The sequence below is a fragment of the Triticum aestivum genome, chromosome 6D, assembly GCF_018294505.1.
Source record: "Triticum aestivum cultivar Chinese Spring chromosome 6D, IWGSC CS RefSeq v2.1, whole genome shotgun sequence".
In the NCBI taxonomy this organism is placed as follows: Eukaryota; Viridiplantae; Streptophyta; class Magnoliopsida; order Poales; family Poaceae; genus Triticum; species Triticum aestivum.
Window position 1 is genome coordinate 453,305,828 of NC_057811.1, and position 21,162 is coordinate 453,326,989.

The following is a 21,162-nucleotide window of genomic DNA, read 5'->3' on the forward strand; positions in this document are numbered from 1 at the left end:
CCGGAAGGGTCCCGGGGGTCCACCGGGTGGGGCCACCTATCCCGGAGGGCCCCATGGGCTGAAGTGGGAAGGGAACCAGCCCTTAGTGGGCTGGGGCGCCCCCCATGGGCCTCCCCCTGCGCCTAGGGTTGGAAACCCTAGGGTGGGGGGGCGCCCCACTTGTCTTGGGGGGCAAGTCTCCCCCCTGGCCGCCTTCCCCCCATGCAGATGGGTTCCTGGCCGGCGCCCCCCCCTCCTAGGGGGCCTATATAAAGGGGGGGAGGGAGGGCAGCAACATTACAGCCTTGGGCGCCTCCCTCCTCCCCTGCTACACCTCTCCCTCTCGCAGAAGCTCGGCGAAGCCCTGCCGAGATCCCGCTACATCCACCACCACGCCGTCGTGCTGCTGGATCTCCATCAACCTCTCCTTTCCCCTTGCTGGATCAAGATGGAGGAGACGTCGCTGCACCGTACGTGTGTTGAACGCGGAGGTGCCGTCCATTCAGCACTCGGTCATCGGTGATTTGGATCACGGCGAGTACGACTCCATCAACCACGTTCATTGGAACGCTTCCGCTCGCGATCTACAAGGGTATGTAGATGCACTCCTTTCCCCTCGTTGCTAGTATACTCCATAGATGGATCTTGGTGAGCGTAGGAAAATTTTAAAATTCTGCTACGATCCCCAACAGGTGGAAGATGATTAAGGATATGGTAGGAAGAATGGATGGCACATTCATTATGGCCTGGCTTGCGGTTGCATTCAACACTTTTCTAGCACCAACCACGGCCCTGAAGCTCAGCCCAAAGTGCTACGGACTTGTGCTAGATCATGAAATGCTCAAGAACACAAACATCTGCCTCTTTGTAGCAGAACACATAAATGAAGCTTTTCGGAACATGGACTAGGAGAAGCAAACCGTCTGCTACTGCTTGTATCACTTGATGGTTAGTGAAAACGAGCACTTCCATGTGTTTTTCTTCTTTGTGCAGTTATAGTTTCTGAAATACTCCTCATAATAACTGAACTTGGGTTTCCTTTGTTGGTTCTGCTGCAGATACTATACCTTGATGTGCTCGTTCATGATATCCCAGTAAGCAACTGCGCGATACGAGCGAATGCATGGGACAGTAGCCTAATTGCCAAGGTGATCAAGAAGGACACGATCTCTCCTGGTGTGTTCGGAAAATTACAAGTGAGTTCTCTTTTTTTCCAACAGTGGCTCTTTTTATGTTCTATTTCATGTCTGCTCACTTTTTGGTAGTTGCACAAAAACTGTGATTAGTTGGCACAACAATGCGTGCAGTTGCACAACTTGTAGCTTTAACTTTGGCATCTGCACACATGTTCATTTTTAATTGGCACATCATCTGTTTTAAGTTGCATAGTTTTACTTATCTTGTTGCACAAATGTGTGACATTAGTTGGCAGAAACTTTTTTTAGGTGCCGATGTGGGTTGCACAGTTTTTTTGGTTTGTTCAGTTGCATATATGTAGAATCCATTTTGTCTACCCAGTATCTTGTTGTAGTTGCACAGGTTATAAGGTTTAGTTTTCGTTCAACACAAAATCTGTTTTGATAACCTTGTTATTTCCTTTTTCTCTTTTTTACATCATCTTAAAGAGGAGTATAGGGGCACGAAGCAGACACCACTATTTGGTGGTATTTTGCAAGCTGAAGCATTCGTGGCATCCAAGTTACCAATAACCTACAATCCACAGGTTAGTCTTTGCATACAGGAGTTTGGATCAGTTACCGACATTTTCTTTGGCTGGGATGTATGTTCAGTTGCACATATATGCTTTTTTTAGTTGCGAGAATACATGATTCAGTTGGCTGGGATGTATGTTGAGTTGCACATATATGCTTTTTTAGTTGGACATATTCTTTAGACAGTCAATGTGTTCGTTTGCAAACAATAACTTCAATTTGCTAGAATGCATGTTTAGTTTTGGCTACAATGCATGTTTAGTTGGCTAGAATCATGTTTTAGTTGGCCAGAAAATATGTCTTAGTTGGCTTGCTGAACACATCATGGTCAGTTACCGACATTTTATTTTTTAAAATGGTTTCTAACTGAATCAGTACTGAATCTTTTTTTGTGCTGATGCAGAAAAAGGCAAAGATTGCCAAAGTAGTCAATGACCTGTGCAAGGCAGTAACTGAATAGGTTGGCACCTTCATTGAAGTAGTTGCCAAGATCGATGACGAGGAGTCGGATATTGATCCCTACGTACAACAACCATCAACGGGAACCAGGACGTCACGCCATGCTCCAAAAAGAAAGAGACGGGTTTCACCTATACAAGAAGAAGAAGAGTTTGTTGAGGAGGAGTCAGAAGAAGATGAGGAAATGGAAGCAGCGCTAGATGTTGGAGATGACGAGGGCACACATGCGGATGAATCAGAGGAGGAGGACAAAGAGGAGGATGACAAAGAAGAAGATGCAGAGGAGGAGGAGGAGGAGGAGAAAGAAGAGGAGGACAAAGAAGAAGAGGACAAAGGAGAGGAGGAGGACAAGGAAGAAGATAATGAGGCAGAGGAGAAGGAAGAAGAAGATGAGGCTAAAGAGGGGGGTGGAGACAAAGGTGCAGCAGTTGATGGCAGTGAGGGGGAAGGAGATGACGAGATGTTGATGGTGATGATCAAGGGGGATCCAATGGAGGCAGTGACAGCAGCGATGACGATGATGACAATGGCCCTGGTTCCGGGGGTATAGGCGGCAACACAACCAGGGGACTAGCAGCTCTGCCAACCCTAGCAACAGCAGTAACTCAATGAGCAGCAGGAGCACACTACAGATGTTGATTGACAAAACTTGCTAGAAAAAGAAGGATTTGCCGAAGTCAAAGAAAAATGACAGAGCAGAGTCTCAGGGGAGCATTGATATGTTTAAGCAGTGCAACTTGAAGCGAGCTTTGCCAACTACTTTTCCCGTGCCAGATTTTAGTGACCAAGAGATGTGTCAGAAGATCAATTTTGCCATTGATCAGAAGTTGTTCTTATTAAGTGAGGCTGAAAAGAATCAAGTTGACATGGAGGAAGCAGGAAAGGGTCTAGACTGGGTTCATTCAAAGAAAAAATACAAGGAATATTTGAAGCAACTTCCTGATATAAGCTCCAGCAAGAGCAAGGCAGCATCTGTGGCAAACCCTCATGTGGTTCAGAAGCACAAAGCAGTTTCAGTGAAGAAGAATCTGAAGTTGCCTCAAAACCAACAACAAATGCTGAGGGTAGATGCTGAAATAAATGCGGAGAAGAAAGCTGCCGCGCCAACTGTTGTGCCAACTGTAGTGAGCAGAGAGGCAACCAACACTCAAGATGTGACAGTAATACATGTTGAGCCTACAACCATGATAGGAGCTCAACAGATCAAGGGGAAGACTGCTATGTCAGCACGCCCACCTAAACCAGCTAAGCAGCAAAAGATTCTCAAGTTTGCCAAGAGCACAAAGGGGGAACAGGGCACAAAAGGTGTGGGGTTCAGAAACGAGACAGAACAACGTGCCACAACCATCGATGCAGGAGTGCCAAATTCAGCTAGATTGCTGCCAACTAAGGCTGGAAAGATGCCAACTGCAGATACTACTGTACCAACTGAAGTGTCAATTAGCAGTGGGGCCACAGTCAAAACTACTACTGCTGCTCAGGAAGGCACCACTGCAACTGCAAGCCCCAAGGTGCCAACTCATATAGATACTTCAATGCCAAACACAAAAGGAGGTGATCAAACTGCCAAAGTGCCGTCTCCAAGAGCTAACACATAGCAGCCAAGCAAGCCTGCATCACCAAGAGCTAACTTTCAGCACTCATTAACACAAGAGGAGGTGTTCAACATTGTAAGTAGGTGCAAGCCTTCTAGGCCGCCAACTACAACACTATTGCGAACCAAGTCAGCGAATGATGCACCTGTGTATGTGCCGCAAGAAGATGCCCTGGGCCTTCAACCCATACGCAGCTCAAACTCTTACAGCTATCATGGTGACAGGTTCTGCGATGCACTATCTTTTGACCTGAGCATAGATGATGATGCTAAGGCTGCTCCATCACTTGCTCCAGTAGCACAAACAGGGAAGCCAGTGCGACTGTCATAGATGAGGGTGAGTTGGACCCATCAACTATGAACAAAGGATGTGTTGCTGCTAATGCTGGCAAGGGATTAGCTCAAGAGCCAAATGTTGGATCACCAGACAGTTGCCACACCCCGATATGCGCAGAACCAACAGTTGGCACGAGCAGTTCTTCAGGACCACCTGTTGCACGAAGACAAAGAAGGGTAATAAGGCCCGGAGCATCTCAAAGGTCTCCATTCATTGATTACAACAACAAGAAGACGTTCAATTCCAATGAGGCAGTCAACAAGCTTTACGTTGCCCTCTTGTATTGGGTCAGGCATCACCCAGGAGCAAATGATGATGCTACCAGGTAAACCAACTCCCCACAGCCTACATACATATCTTTTTTAGTTGCACAGGACCACCCACTTAGTTGCACAACAAGCAGAGCATTTTGCACAGAACGGGCCTTTTAGTTGCACACTATTTTTTAATACACATTTTTTTGTTGCTGTGACCCTTCAAGCTAACTTGTCTTTTTATTTCTTTAAAAAAAATTCAGCCCTGAGATAATTAGGTATGGTGCTTTCTACATTTCTTTAAAGGAGTTAGTTGATTCCATGAAGCCGGTTCAATGGCTGTCAAGAATTGTTATTGAGACTGGAATCTTACACATCATGGATAACTTACCAGAAGGATCAAAGAAGGTCGTTATGCCACTGAGGTTTTCTGTAAGTTTTTTCAAAACCTTTTTCTCCTCTTCTTTTTTGTAGCACTTTTTGTTGACCAATTGAGGGAGTCCTTTCATCTAGTAAGGAGTTTGAGGCATGTTTATAATTTATGCAGATCAATTTACAACAAGGGATCCACAATGTGAATGAGATAAACAAGAAGTTTGAATACAAGGACCGTCTCGACAAGCAAGACTTGGTGAGTGTTGTGCCCACATGATCCATCTCTTAGTTGGCACTCATAGCATGTTCAGTTGCACATGACACATCTATTAGTTGGCAAATACTTACTGGCAACCTGTTTTAACTTCACCAAGTCTTTATTGTTTTTCTTACCTACAGCGTGTATCTATGTCTGAATCGTTCATGCGTGCAGGTCATGCTGCTAGTTCTTGAGTGCGCTGATATAAACGACCGTGAAGGAGGCAGGCATTATTGGGTCTTCAACGTCAACTTGAGGGACGAACGTTTTGAAGTTCTTGATTCAAGCAGGAAGCTAGACGACATTGAGCTGATGAACACCGCCTCTACCATTGCGGGGGCAGTACGCCAGCTATGGAGGAAGTATTACCCAAAGCACAACATCGAGCACTTCCAGATTATTGACATTGACGTACCGAAGCAGCTCGGCAAGTAAGACAAGAAGCATGGCATTCTTCTCATTTTTTACCATCAATCTGTAGTTTTTAAAATTTTCTACATGTACAATCTATAGTTTTTTAAGACACACAACTAGTTTGCAATCTGTTTTTCATTTTTATGAGTTTCTCATGGATTAGCTGGCCAGTTGCACAGTGGCACATAATTAGTTGCACAGTGGCACATAAGTAGTTGCACAAATTCACAGAGTACATTATCTTTTTTGGTTTTAAATTTCTGTAACAATTTTTCTTTTTTGCCCACCGCAGCAATGAGTGTGGGATGTTCGCACTGCTTAACGCCACTGAGTGGAACGGTAGCCAACTGCCCAACTACGAACCCAAGGAAGTACTCAACATCAGGAAGAAGCTGGCATATGATTGGGTCACCAGCACGCACAACTCCGCCCCATGGAGGAAGTTGCTCAGATACGACAAGGACTAGGTCAGTACTCTTTTTATTCTCTGCCCCATGGAGGAAGTTGCTGGTTTGCACAATTTTTGAGTAGATTTGTAGTTGCACACTAGTAGTAATTCCGTTGCAACTCAATGTCATCACTTTTGTTGACACATTAGGAGCACTGGACATACAATTGTTCAACAACTAAATATTAAACCATTTGCCAACAAAGGCACAAATAGCAACCATTTTACACAGTGCATGAACTAATTCAAGAAAAACAACTTAGAGAAGAGAAAGCATAGATGTTGAATGTGTCCACTTGGTCCCAACATTGCTAAAAAACCATCATTCTTTTCCTTTTTGTCAGAAAGATACAAACAATGCAAGAGAATCACAGCAGCCTGAGTGGACACACACCAGCAGTGTGCTCTGTAGATTGGCAGTGGCTGCATTTGTTTTTCTTCTTTGGGTGTAGCTCTAGCGCCGATTTGTACCGTCGACTCTTCGCCCTACCCTTTGTAGTAGACCTTGGAGGATCTCTGGGCACAAAATCATCAGAGGCTTGTGCAGGGGATGCAGCCTCCAACGGGGCAGTAGGACAAGTGTGCGTGGGCGCTGGAACATCACGAGGTTGTGTTCAATCACCTGTGGAATAATCATATAAAAAGTTTAGTATTTTTTTTACGCAACCAGGACTGATGTTCTCTGCAATCACATAGCCCATGCTGTGCAACTAACTGGTTGCTGTGTGCAAGTTAAATTAAAAAAGAAACCCTGTAGTAGCACGGCCCGTCATGGCACTTGGATGGTAATCACCTATAGCCAGAACAGGAAAAACAAGTTAGTTTTTTATCTTGATGCTCGAACTAACATAGCGCGCGCAACTGGGTAGCCTATTCCGTGCAACTGGGCACCATGATGTGTGCAACTGAAGTTACACACCTAGTTGCATGAGGAGTTGGGGCAGGTAATTACCTGGGTGATGAGCCCCCTGAGTACTCCCTGTAGGGCCATTGGGAGGAGCACGCGGGGCACCGCTTGTTGGGCCAGGTGGGGGAGGAGGTGGCGGAGCATGCTATGTAGGGCCTGGAGGTGGAGGAGGACCTCGAGGGTTGCCATCACCTATAGCCAGAACAGGAAAAACAAGTTAGTTGTTTATCTTGATGCTCAAACTAACATAGCGTGCGCAACTGGGTAGCCTGTTCTGTGCAACTGGGCACCATGATGTGTGCAACTGAAGTTACACACCTAGATAGATGGGTAGTTGGGGCAGGTAATTACCTGGATGATAAACCCCCTGAGTACTGCCTGTAGGGCCACTGGGAGGAGCACGCGGGGCACTGCTTGTTGGGCCAGGCGGGGGAGGACGTGGCGGAGCATGCCGAGTAGGGCCAGGAGGTGGAGGAGGTCCTCGAGGGTTGCCATCATCTGATGGCCCCATAGCAGCAGCCGATTTTTTCTTTTTCTTGGACTTGTTTAGGTGGCCGATCTCGGTACGTGCTCCGCGCATATGCTTGTATACAATGGCCTGTGCTGCATCAGAGCCACTCGCAAACTTGGCTAGTTTCCGAAAATTGTATATCATGTTTCTCTCCCTTATCTGCTTCTTTGATTGAGGAGGCATTTCATCCGGTTGCTCATACCCAGTCCCTGGCGCACTAGGGACAGCAGTAGGTGTCCACCGTCTTAGCATGTACCTTTCCGGTATGACATCAACTCCAATATGGGTGAACACCTTGAGGATGTGGCAACAGAGCATGCCGTCCTTGTCCATTTTGCAGCACTCACACAAATAGGAACCCTCCTCCACCTTTGCCTGCACCAAGTAGTTTCTAGAACCATATTTGGCAACAAATTCCTGGTTCGGTCTGAGCTCAAAAATATCAGCACCAACTTGGAACGCATTATAACGTCCAATCAGCTCAAACTCTTCTTGGAACTTGCGGTAAAGGTCCCTAGTGTAGGTTTCGTAAGCTTGCCTCTCTATTGGGAAGTTGGACCATAGCTCAATCTCAAGGTGTTCTGTCATGTAATCATTGCAGCCTTCCTTGGCAAGGATGTGGTTCTGAATTTTTTCATATTGCTTGACGAAGTTCAGCATTGAGTTGTGTGGGTTCACATATCTTTTTAGGACGACATTGAACCCCTCACTACGCTGTGTAGACTGCAGGAAGGGGAAGAACCTGTGTTTGAAGTAGCACGGCACCCAAGTTGACCTGTATTTGTACAACTTCTTAAAGTGTGTGTGTGTGTCATAGCCTCGTACTTCATCATTAACCCAACCCAATTCTGCTCAAACTCGTCTATAGTGAAGCTGAAGTCAACACATTAGTTGAAATCATCAGAGAGCCCTGGATTTCGGCACAACAACTAACCAATTTTTTCTTGAGCCTTTTTCATGATGTGCCATTGACAACAGCGATGCACGGTGGTTGGAAAGATGTTTTGTATTGACTGCCTCATTGCACCATCCTGGTCGGTTATGAAGTTGTTAGGAGGTTTGCCATTCATAGCCTCTAGGAATGCTCGGAAGACCCAATCAAAGCTCGATGCCAACTCCCGACTCACAAACGCGCAACCCAGCATGAAAGATTGGCCATGTCGGTTTATTCCGATGAAGGGCGCGAACGGCATATTATACATGTTGGTCATGTAGGTGGTGTCAAACGATATGCAATCGTGGTACGCCTCCACATACGCTTTTCGAGCTAAGCCATCCACCCAAAATATGTGACAACTCTGTCCTCTTCATCATATTTTACCTTATGGAAGAAGTCTGGATCGGTTTTTTGTATATCCTTGAAGTGCGCAATTGTCTCAATCATGTCACCCTCCTTTGTGTCATCTCTATGGAAACTTGTACACAGATTTGTTATTGCCTTTGGTCCGAACGGCACCATCATCTCAGATCCATAGAACTCTGCCATTACATGCATCATACGTCCTGCATAATACAAAATGAAACCATATTTTTTTAGTCGCACGAATGCACACATCCAGCTGCACAACAATATAACATGTGTTGGCACAGAGGATAGTTGCAGGAAATGGACAACTAGCTGCACCTTTAAAAACACTTGCACTTTGTACACAACACATTATGTAGTTACACAGTGAAGGTAATTTAGTTGTACAACAAAGCAGCAAAGTGATATAGAAAACTGGATGGGAACTTGGACACTAGTTGCACACTTAAGGCATTTTAGTTGCACACCAGTACCATAACAGTTGCACAATGGACTGCCTACAGGGAAACTTAATTCTGTAAGGGATATAGAAACACACCTGTAGTTAAGTTGCAGTTATACAAGATGCGCAATTTTTTTTCATCAGGAGAGATGCCTTGGTGGAATCTCAAGTATTTGGACAACGAAGGTTTGTTCACCAGCGGATGATTGTGGTCACGAACAAAGTGCGTCACCTGCCATCGCCCATCTATCAGCTTCACCAACATCTTTGCCTTGCATTGAGTGTGCTTTATTGTCTCGCGTTTACGCTTCTTCTTTTTCTTACTAGTACCAGCCTCCTCTTCAGCAAATATTGGAGGTTCATCTTCCATCTCCTCATCACTGTCAATAGGTTTTGAATCTAGTATAGGGTCCAGGACAGGAGGAGCCTCAACTCCTTCATCATCAGCTTTGGGCTTCTTGAACTTGTTGCAGCAAAACTGCTGTTTTACCAATATATTGGTGTGGGGTGTCCGCCTAGAGGTGTTCATTTTGACAGAGAAACCCATCCGTAGGGCGTAGCTGTTGTAGTGATCCTTAGCAATTTGAAGGCTGTCAAATCTCATGCCAACATAGGGTTCCATGGGCTGAGAACCAGCCTCATCTTCTCCTTCTTCTCCTTGCACAGCACCATCAACAGCACCAGCTCCAAGCTCAGTCCTGGTTGGACCAGGAACATTTGCCGCGGTGCCCGTGTCATCAAGAGTATGGCTCTCTGACTCCAAAGACACCACTACAGGGGCACCATGGGTTGATGACTGCCCTGCCACATTGTCATGGCCCATAGGGTTAGGCCCACGACTTGTTTGCGTGTAGTAAACAGATCGCCCATTTTCTGTCCAATTTCCTTGTGGTATGCTGGGTTGCTGCTGATCCATATCATGATGAAGCTCATTGAGATCAGGAGGCAACTCATTGAGATAAAGCATCTTTTTTTTCCTTTTTTGGCTGCTGCCACACATCCCCTGCACATAAAAAAGAAGGAAGTGATGTCATCAGTTTAATCATGAAAGAGTGTTTTCAAACAACCTAAAAACTTAGTAAATAGCCAATTGCACACCATTATGACAATCATAGTTCCAAAAGCAACATGTCTATAGCAGAATCTTTATTATAACAGGTATGGTTTTTTTGTTTGCACAGAGTTGTTATGTTAGTTGCACAGTTTGCAGTAAATAGCTGGCAAGAACATGACTTTTTTTACTACAGAGTTTTTCCTGACTTTTTCCTCTGTTTTTTGCAATGATCCGCAGGTTTTCTGTTTGGCAAGGAGCTGATTCAGATTTGTTTGCACATAATTTGGACATAATTTGATGCCACAATTGAGATGAGGAAATCCAGGTGAAAGAAGAAAGAAGAATTGGATGACAGATTATAGATATATGTTTTTCATCGCCATTTCTGTTTTTACTTCTAGTATATTGAACATATTTTTTTACACTATAGCTTTGCAATAGGTGTGGAACCAGAATATATGTGTGGGATAAGAATATATGCGTGACTATTTTAATATGGTTTGTAGTTTCATTAGCTATGGACAAAAGTTCTTGTGTTTTCGCTGTCGTACTACAGATTTTTGGTTTTGGCTACAATAGATGTCTCAGTTGGCCAGGATGCATATTTTCAGTTGGCCAGCATGCATGTTTAGTTGGACAGTCAATGTGTTCAGTTGGTTAGAATAGATGTTTCACTTGGCCAGGATGCATATTCAGTTGGCCAGCATGCATGTTTAGTTGGCCAGGATACATGTTTTTATTGCACATATACTTCAGGTTTTCTATAGTGTTCACTCAGAATACATGTTCAGGATACTTGTTCAGTTTGCCTAGCATGCATGCTGAGTTGCCAGAATACAAGTTCAGTTGGTTGGGATGCATTTTCCGTTGGCTACAATGCATGTTTAGGTTTTTGGCTACAATGCATGTTGAGTTGGCTAGAATCATGTTTCAGTTGTCCAGAGAACTTGCTTTAGTTGGCTTGTTTAACATATCTAGGTGGGGGAAACTTGGTTGGCATGCATGTTAGAAAAATGTTCGGTAAAGTTGGTCTCAAGCCATGTTTATTGTGCAACTAAACCTAAATGACTTGTGTTTAGTTGCACAAACCAGGAAACAGTAGGCTTCTATCCATGGTTAGTTGCACAGTAATTCGTGGTACTTGTTTTCAGTTGCAGATATGACACTCATGGAAGGGAGGGTGGGGTTATGTGCCAAATCCACCTCTTTTTGAAGCAGCTTCTCCATGGATTTCTGCTAGATCCATGGAGAAGGGGGTTGACATATGCAGTAGAAAAAGGGGGGAAGTGAAGAGGGGCAGAGGGAAATTACCTGATGTTGCTGCCTGGTATGGCTTTGACCACCCTGCCCTTAGATCTTTTTTGAAGCAGCTTCTTCTTCTACTTTGGGGCTGCCATGGCGACTGTGTAGGAGGAGGAAGAAGGGCCTTGGATCCCCTTCTATCGTGGAGAAGAAGAAGGCACCGTGGTGGCGTGGGGGCGAGCGGGCGTGGGAGGGTCTGTGTAGGTATAGCTGGCCACGTGGGAGCGTGGGGAGAATTTTCTCTCCTTCTGTTTGGGCCTATCGGGACTGGCCGCTTGATCGTGTGGGTTCGGTGGTCGCTTTCCGTTTCTGAAGCGCGGGACCGCGGGGATAGAGACTTACCTTTTTAGGCCGGCCGCTCGATCGCACTAGTGGGCAGCCGGCCGCCCACTAGACGCGTCCATCTCAAAAATCCTGTAAACTTTACAGACTTTTTTTAGGGATAACTGTATTTTCTTCCTTTTTAAGGGTAACTGTAAATTTTAAGGACCGAAACGACCAAGCAATCGCGTAATCGAAGCCCACCCGGACGATCCAATCGGAGCCCAAGGCTCTCTCGTTCCCTTCGTCTCGCTCCCTCTTTCTTTCCTTGTCTAAAGAAAAAAAACCTCTCTCTCTTCCCGCCTGTCCGCCCGCCCAAAAAAACTTCCCCCAAAAAACCACCCACCAAGCAGCAGGCCGCCATGGCGGAGGAGCAGATGGAGGAGGCGTCGTCGTCCGCGGCGGCCTCCGGCACGCCGTTCCAGCTCCAGTTCGACAAGCCCATCCCCTTCCAGGTATCTCGCCTCCCTCCCTTCCCCCGCTGTTGGAAACGCCCGCGCGAGTGCGCCTCGACGAGCTTCGCCATTCTGCGCTGAAGCTTCTGCATCGCCCCTCCCCTCCCCGAATTAGTGCGGGTCAGAAAGTCCCCCCTGCCCCCGCAGCGGCGACTCGGGTGGCCGAAAACCTAGGCCCGCCGCCGGCCTTTCCCCGGCCCTCTCCCCTCCTCGTCGCCACCCGAGGGGTCCGCCGGCTCGCCGCCTGGGCTCCGTGTCGCGCCGCTCTCTCGTGCGGTGGGCTTCGGACACGAGGCGGCGGCCTCGCGGGAGGACACGGGTGGATTTGGGCTGGTAATCCAGGGGTGGCCGCACCCTTACCGCATGCCAACCGTTTGCTGAAATTCCTAAGAGGGCTGGGCCGGGACCTAGTGGTTCCCTACTGTCACTTCGTGCGGCTGAGAGGGCTCTTGGCTGGGACTTAGCAGTGGATCGATTCGTCTGACCTCAACATGATCAGGAACCGCGCTATTTTGATAATCCGGAGCGACAAACACCATACTGGTTTATCGAGTTTAGCTTTGGCATTTGCACCCAGTGATCCATTTTTCAGCCCTTAAGACATGCTTGATTCATCCGATTTCTATTTTATACCCTATTCAGCAACATTCAGCTATATAGTCAGCTATATAGATCTGACAGTTAGCGCTGCTGAGTATTTGACATCTTTATGTATTGCGTGCACCTTTGCCATTTTCTGTTATTTATTTATTATAGATTCATATTAATATGATCCATTAGAAATTGTCTTACATATGTTCTACTATTGTTAGATAAAATTGGCAGAGTGGAACCCAGAGAAGGATCTGCTTGCTATGGTTACTGATGATTCCAAGGTTCTCCTCCATCGCTTCAATTGGCAACGGCTATGGACTATATCCCCTGGTTGCTACCTCCCACCCCCCCTGGTGCTCAAGAAAAACGATGATACATCTATCACATTATTGTTTTTTCTTCCTTTTAAATGCTGAAAAAGCAAATATAGTTATTGACATTTACTCATGTTCGGTATGTTCAAAGAAGTACATGTCTTGTGTTGAGATGCACCTTGTCTATTCAACAATAAGTACATAAGCACATATTTGCAGTCGTATCCTAAGTAAAAGCCAGATGCTTTGGCAATTTGTGTTTAGAAGAAATGACATCCCTGCTCCATGACAAACTACACCAGCTGAGAACGCTGTCCGTTTTCTTTTGCAGTCTTATTATACTCGCACCCTTAGGGCCTCTTTGGAATGCATATGCAGGATTCTAAAAAAGGCAGATGCCATGACTTCCTGGATCTTACATGAACTTGCAAACATGTCTCTTTAGACTTCCACAAAAAGTTTGCTGGAATTTAAAGATAGAGAATGTGCATACAGGACACAAAGAATAATTTTCATAAGGTCTAACCCCTAGTAGATCCTTTAAAATTGGGATGTTGGAGAGCAACCCATATAGTTTTTTGGTGGTCCCATTCCTTCGATCCAAAGGGCTTCTATTCAAAAATAATGCTATGGATTGAAATCCTACAAAATCGTATAAAAATCCTTCAACCCATGGGAAGAGCTGGCAGATCCGACATCGGCACTGGATAATGGATCACCTGGCGGTAGCCGAACTTCGAAAATGACCCTTTTCTTTTCCTTCCTCAAAATGCAAGGGGCCCTTGATGTATGCTTTCTCAGTAGTTGAACTGACAGCATCTGTTTTCAAGTTAAAATGGTAGCAGGCACTAAAATAGTAAAATGCTTATTTTTCAGGGAAGTGCATCACATCAATTTGCTGGAGCCCTGATGGTAAAATAGTAGCACTTGGTACAGAAGATGGTTTTGTTCTTTTGCATGATGTTGAGGTGTGTATGCTGAAAGCAATGGGTAGAAACTATTGATGCCTTCTTTTTTGTTGCCGGACTATCTTTTCATACTTCATGCAAACGTGAACTCTGCATGGTTCCTTATAATTTGCTAATGGCACTGTTCTCATTCTGGCCTTCATAACTTTTGACTTTTATGTATGGAATTATCAGGAGATCACTGGGGGCACATGCTCCCAAGGACCTCTGAGACAACTATGTGCATACATAAAGAATATGGATCTTCCCATAAAAAATTGTGTCTCAGTAATATAATGAAGTGGTTAGTTGATGCTAAAACCAGACATATTGATACAGCACATTTCGAATTGCTTTATTTTCTGTTGAGCACCATTTCGAATTTGCAATCTGTTGCAGTTTCATCGTAACTGAATTTGCAATATCATTTTTTTTATCACTGTGTGTTAGTAGTTATTGTAAAAACTCCTTATATGATCTTGAAGGTTGTAACATAAGTACATAATCTATTTTATGTTTTGACTCTTGTGCAATTTGTGTTTTTTGTATTACACAAACAATCATGCATGCTATTACAGTTTACTTGTTACTTCTATTTACTTTACCACTTCGTGTATGTATAAATAACGTGAGTGCTAATTGCAGAATGGGAAGATGTTACGAAGTATAAAATCTCATGATGTTGCCATCATATGTCTGAATTGGGCAGAAGATGAACCACTATCAAGGGTATATTTATTCCCTTGAAAAACATTTACTATATTTACTCAAGATATTATTTGTTAAATCACATATAGCTTGCATCTTATTGAAAATTATTCAGTGAAACTTGCAACCGGAGATGATCAACTGCTTGAATTTTGCACTTACTGAGAATAGTATAGGGTTTCAGTGGAAAAGTTCCTTACTAGAGCCCTCTGCTAATTACTGCAGACTGACAAGGAAGACTTGTTATCTTATGAAGACCGCACTACACGTTTCTTTCCTCCTGCTCCCGTGATGCCTAGGATAGGTGGGCTCAATTCGGGAGATACTGGTCTTGCAGATGAGAATGAAGAAGCCATTCAGGCATTTTCAAGTGCTTCGTGTCAACGTTTTAATATTCTGTGCACTGGTGATAAAGATGGTTGCATTTGCTTCAGTATTTTTGGAATATTTCCAATTGGAAAGATAGTAAGTAAACACAACAACTGAATGCTCTACATTTACAGTCAATATAATCAGCTATGCATGCTTTCTTCTGATTCTCAAGGTTGTTCTTATCATTAATACCCTTTTGTTACTTTGACAGCAAGGCTCGTATACCTTAACAGTAAATATGATATTATGAAATAGTTATTTCTGCAATATTTTTACGATCTATGGATATTGACAAACTGTTGCCTACCTTTTGTCTTTGTAAATTATTAGTTCTGGGGCATACCCTGGCAATAATGAGTTTATTGTTGATATTTCAGAACATAAATAAGGTTCCAATCCATGTTCAATCCTCTGGAAAAAGAACTAGCTACCGACTTCAGGATGTTTCCATAAGCAAGGTCATTAATTCTTCACTTCTTAGGTTCTTATGCATGTATCAGTCTGCTGGATATGATATTCTGAGCAATAGTTGTTCTTAATATCAGGTCTCTTTATCACGAAATCTCCATCAGTTGGTTCTTCTGTGCTCTGGAAAGCTGATTAATACTGACAACCTTTCTCTCAGTAATGATCTTTCTGTTGGGGTACATTGTTTGCACCTTGATACCTCTATCTTTTCCAACAGGTAATGGCATACCAATTCCATTGCCTTTTAATGCCTTCTGTCCTTGTTCCAAAACCATCTTCTTCTTGTGGTCTTGTATGAAAATAAAAATAGATCCACAAAAGGTGCTAGAATAACACATTCACTGGCACCTAAAAGATTGAACTCTGACGGTCCAATTCACCGATCGTAACTAATTATTTGGCCAAGTGTAAATATCTTAGGCTTTTGTTGTTTCCCTAAAATATAGCAGCAGTATTTCAGTACTAAAGTTTGTAAGGATATTGACTGCTGTGCTGTTCCTACTAAAATTGAATAAAGATTTTTTTATTCTGTTTGTCTTATCACCAATAAAGGAAAAATGAGCTACATCAGGTGTCTCAACAAGCGTCAAGTATTCAAGATCTGGTCGAAGTTGTCCGTGCTTCCATATCTATGATGTCCAAACAATGGTCGAATGCTATGAACTTATTTCATGAGAAATTTAGTGCCTTGCCTTCTCTGCTTACTGCCCATGGTATGATAGGTTTCTTTTGAAGCCATAACCATCAAGAATTACATACCTTTATTTTTCTACGTTGGTCTAAGTTTTTGACCATTTACAGGGATGGAATCTAGCTCCGAGGATGAGTTTATGAGCCTTTTGTTTGGGACACATACAAGTCCGGCTCTACATCAATTTCTAGTCAGCTCCCTTGGTGAAGCGGTATTTATTGCTATTGCCATAACTTGCATACCTTCTTTTCTTAAATAACCTGTCTAAACTTGTTATTTTTTATATGAAAGGGTCTCAAGAGGATAGCTAAGACTATTGAAAGTGCTGGAAGAGAACTTCGTATTGTTGTCAGTGAGCATCTTCAGGTCAGCTACTACATAATGATACCAGAGCAACATATTATTGGTACCATTGTCTGTATTTTTGGTTCACTTCTAATGGATACTATAGAGTTTGTTAGGCAGCTTCACGTCTTTCTGCTATAATTAGTTAAGTTGTTAGTGCTTTACTAGTTAGTTGACTCAGTTATTAAAAACAAAGTTAGTTGACTCAAACCAGGAAGTACTGTTAGTATTGGTAGAATACCACAGTCATGTCTTCCTCTATATCACAACATTAAAGTCATAGCTCACTAATTGGAGGTCAACCCATCTGGTTTAGCCAGACTAAACATGTGTTATACCTGCAACCTATTTCAAGTTTCTGTAATTAAAATTGAGTTGCTTGCTAATATGTTCTTTATTTATAGCCTGCAGTCGAAATTATTTCATTCAGACTTGCAGAACTGAGAGGCCTTGCGAGATGGCGTTCACGGTTTCAGAACATTGGGTTAGATGAAAAGCTTATGGATGGTGTAACTGAGAGGGTAGGGATGCTAGTTGTGCAAGTTGAGCGCTTTTCAAGGGTTGCAGCTACTGTTCTTTATCTGGTACACTTTTTTTCTTGTTTCATGTTTTCTCAAATTTTGTTGAGAATTGGGACTCGTGTCATCTTAAAATGAGGCTCCTTCCTGAACAAGTGCGCATATCATTTCCCTTTTTTTTTTGGCATATCCAGTTGTGGTTACTGATGATAATGTACCTTTGGTAGTTTCTCATGTAGTAACTTTCATTGATTCATTGACTTTCCAGTTCCAAAATTTCCTCAGCTGGGTTTTGAAGTGTGTTAAGATATTGTTAAGTGAACCAACTGATCAAGTTCCATCCACAAACAGGTTTATGTCTTTCTTTCTTATTGTCCTCTTCATTCTCATGTCATGAATTTTGTTATTAACTAGCAGGGGATTATCTTCTGTAGTGAACTTGTGGTGATTTTTCTGAAGTTTCTTCTTGATAAGGATCCAATCAAGCAGTTACTTGAAACAGATCAGATATTTGAGTGGGATATGTAAGTAGCATGCCAGTTGTTGTTTTATGTTTGCTATTGATTTATTGGACTTTATTTACACTATCTGTATAGATTGAAGATTTTTGGTACCTATTTGCATGTTACTATTCACCATTTATAAACATAAGTGCATGGTTGTATCTGGACACGGATGGGTTGTACTGTTGTACTATGGAAGTTTTCGTAGATGCAGTTTTCGTACATGGTTGTGTCTTGGCGTTGCTAACTGCATGGCTTATCTTTAAAGAAGAAACATCATTCCTGCATGTATGTACCTTTGTGGTCTGGACGTTTTTAGCATTGCTTTCATAGTTCGAAGATTTATGGTACCTATTCCCAAGTTGTGATGATGCGTGGCTAACTTATTTAATTGTGTGCAACACACTTCTTCAGTGATACTGCGAAACATGTTGAGCACCTAGTAGTTTTTGGAGGATTTACAGACACAAAGTTTTTGGAAAGGAGTTTGGCCAAGCAATTTAGCGAGTTGGAAGAAAGGTGAATCATTTTATTGCTTCAAATTATTTGCCAGTACACGTGTCTCGACTCAATGTACTGTCAGTCAAATCTTTGTGTATTCAGTTTCTACAGACAGAATAACTTTAAACTTGTTCCTTGTTACTTAAAATAACTGTTCCTTCCTTTTGTGAAGCAATTTTATGCTATGCTAACAACTCTATATCCCATATTTTTTAGCTTGAAGGAGGCTTTCTTGATGCCATTCACTACTGTATCTTCACAAATACATTGCCAAGGATTGCTTCCTCTTTATCCTGTTACATCGTCCGATGCCTTGTCATCAACCAGTACTCCAGCATCAATTGCGTTCTATAAGGTTTATGTTCTCTTTGGTGATTTCTTCCAACAAACTAATGGTCCTGATGTGAACATACTCATTGCTTATTTCCATGTTTTTCTTTAACTTATTCTGTACATGCTTTGCATTGGGTTCATGATCTGTCACTTTTCAAAGTCCTAACTGATTACTCAAAATAGCAGGATAAAGATTCTCAGCATAATGCTTCTTCATATAGCTCGACTGACTACATATGCTTCAAGATACCTGATGGATCGTTAAATTTAAGAAATTTCGTTGCTGTGATAAAGGACTTCTGCAACTCATGTAGTACCTCCAACACACCATCACTTTCAGGTTTTCTGTTGCATATACCTGTTGAATACGAGTGTGTTGATCTGTCTCTTTACAAGGTATTCACTGTTACAGTTATTGAGGCAATACTTTGCTTTTGTAAAGCACTTTGCATATCTTAGAAAAGAAAACGGTTATTCACAGGACAACCAGGTGGTTTTACTACTTAGTGGAAAGTCCAGTTCTGAAAATGCCGGGAGATCTTGGATGGTTATGCTGCAGACAGAGAACCTCTCTTTTTCACAGTTCTCAAGAACATTCCCTGCAAATTATTACAATCTCCAAGAATTGGAGGTACGAATTTACTTAAATGAGAACAGTATGGGAGAAACCTACTGAAATAAGTTATACTACACAAAATTAAAGTAGCCATATTAGTAGTAATTAATCGCTGCAACAAGATAAACAAAATCGCACTGGATCTGTAAATTGGTCCATTGACAGGAGATGCTTGTTGAAGCTGACTTTACTTTTTTTGCTGGCAAATGGTAATAGCGCTAATTTCCTGCCATGAACATGTATAGGCGCTGGAACTCCAATTGGATACAGATTATGGAAAAGTTCGTAGCGTCCCTCACCCTTTGTCTACTCCGCTGGCAGTCAGTGGTAGGTTGAGTGTTTATTTCTGCACATGATTTTTAGTTGGTATTCATTTCACATAACGAGTAATGTTTACAGCCTCAAGAGGAGTGGCTTGCATCTTCTCATCGCGGAGGCATGCTTTGGTCTATATCCTCGATGAGGACGAAGACGAGGATGAAGATGAAGGTTCTGAGATGGAGTGACCATGGTACAACAGCAGCAGCTTCAGCTCGCCATGTAGCAGAAAAGATTGTGGAATCGCACTATCCTGTGCTGAAAACAGAGCATGCGTAGCTTTGAGTCACAATGAGCAACCTGCGGTCATGATCACCGGGAGCCTGGCGCAGGACACGTAGTCCCACAGCTATGCAAATGCTTGCTCTGATTTTGATTTCTGAAGATGTGTTTGATCACGCAGTTGCTGCAGCTAAAAGGTGTCGGTACCGGCTTGGTCAGGTCTGAAACTCACATTTCGGGCGTACACCTGCAGAGTGAACTTAGGACGGTACTCTGTAAATGGTGGTGTTGCAACAGAAATGTTGTACTCCCTGTAACTTTGTACTAAACCAGTGACAAGTAATATGAATCGGAGGGAGTACCTAGTTTTGCTGTTAATTGTGTGAAGTTGGTGTGTTGATAAGTTATTAAGCATGGTTGAGCTTTTATGTAACGCCAGGACAGCACTGAAGCGAAGTCATCTTGGCATTTGCCAGTTCACTCGTTTCACAGCTTTGAGTTTTTTTTTTAGAATCATCTCAAAAGCGTACTTAGAACAAAGCGGACATACGGTAGCCCATGAGATCGCGTTTGACATGGTCCTCGGCCCAAAACAAGGACGCCTGGTTTAGCCACGATAATGATCTTTGTGTCCTACCTAAACCCCTGTTTGGCGACGCAGCCAACTCGAATTGCTCTGGGCCTATTATAATAGCGCATCCTGTCCGTTCGCTTTCCCGCGAAGCCCCTCTCCCTCACCGCCTACATCGTCGCCGAGTTCCGATCCTCCCGTACATCTCGAGAAAGGCGTACGTCGACGGGCCATCGGTGACAACGAATCAATTCCCCGTCAGCGTGTCCAATCATGTCGTTGCCGAGTTCGGATCTCCCCTTAGATTTAGACCTAGAGAAAGGCGCCGCGGCCTGGCCGGCGGCGACAAGGGGCAAATTTGACAAATTTAACCTATAGACGAAAACAAATCGAACTGTCCGTGAAACTATTTCACGCGGCTGACCCGTGGCGCCTAGCTCTCAGGCGCTGCACTAGTGCAACGCCTAGGAGCTAGGCGCTACACTGTATAGTGTGGCGCCTAGCTCTTAGGCGCTGCACACTGACTTAGTAATTTTCGGATCACACGGGTGCGACGCTGGCTGTGTAGCGCCTATCTGTGAGGCGTTGCACAGTGTAGTGTGGCGCCTTCGTGTCGGGCGTCACATAAAAAGGTCAGCCGCGTGAAATAGTTTCACGGACAGTTCATTCTGTGATTTGATTTCGTCCATAGGTTAAATTTGTCAAATTTGCCACGACAAGGAAGGAGGAGCTGGCCGTGCTGAACCCTCGCATGGTCAAGTATATCATCGCGCTGGTGAGTCTTTTGCTCTTGTCCCCCCTTCTCTTGCTTCTAGATGATCTACCCAGCATCAGTTTCAGTTTCTTTCTGACAGTCATGCAACCATGTCATTAGACTAGTCACAGTGGGTAGTAACTTAGACTAGTAACATGTATATATGTCACTAGTCTATATTACTACTTCTATAGTGGGTAGTAACATATATGCAGTGTCATGCATTACCTCATTTATTACTTTGTAGACTCATCTTGT

General features: G+C 43.5%; 1 protein-coding gene across 2 annotated transcripts; it reads left to right on the plus strand.

Annotated features, from left to right (window-relative positions):
• The first annotated feature begins 11,917 nt into the window (after window positions 1–11,917).
• On the plus strand, window positions 11,918–19,966 carry LOC123145810 (anaphase-promoting complex subunit 4). Of its 2 annotated transcripts, none has more exons than XM_044565304.1 (19): window positions 11,918–12,129; window positions 12,942–13,053; window positions 13,914–14,005; window positions 14,630–14,713; window positions 14,918–15,157; window positions 15,442–15,522; window positions 15,610–15,749; window positions 16,085–16,245; window positions 16,334–16,434; window positions 16,515–16,589; window positions 16,973–17,152; window positions 17,355–17,437; window positions 17,521–17,610; window positions 18,004–18,108; window positions 18,307–18,445; window positions 18,607–18,819; window positions 18,905–19,054; window positions 19,285–19,366; window positions 19,439–19,966. In XM_044565304.1, the coding sequence occupies exons 1-19, from the start codon at window positions 12,037–12,039 to the stop codon at window positions 19,543–19,545; spliced, it is 2,328 nt and encodes a 775-aa protein (XP_044421239.1). In that variant the 5' UTR covers window positions 11,918–12,036; the 3' UTR covers window positions 19,546–19,966. The 2 variants fall into 2 exon arrangements, with proteins under 2 accessions (XP_044421239.1, XP_044421240.1); XM_044565305.1 differs by having other exon boundaries at window positions 18,610–18,819.
• The last annotated feature ends 1,196 nt before the right edge of the window (window positions 19,967–21,162 follow it).

Excerpts from the sequence above, each read along its gene's own strand:
- LOC123145810 (XM_044565304.1), top strand. The coding sequence starts at position 12,037 with ATGGCGGAGGAGCAGATGGAGGAGGCGTCGTCGTCCGCGGCGGCCTCC. Across the intron at positions 15,523-15,609 it reads AGGATGTTTCCATAAGCAAG|GTCTCTTTATCACGAAATCT; the intron begins GTCATTAATTCT and ends TCTTAATATCAG. Across the intron at positions 16,246-16,333 it reads TTCTCTGCTTACTGCCCATG|GGATGGAATCTAGCTCCGAG; the intron begins GTATGATAGGTT and ends GACCATTTACAG.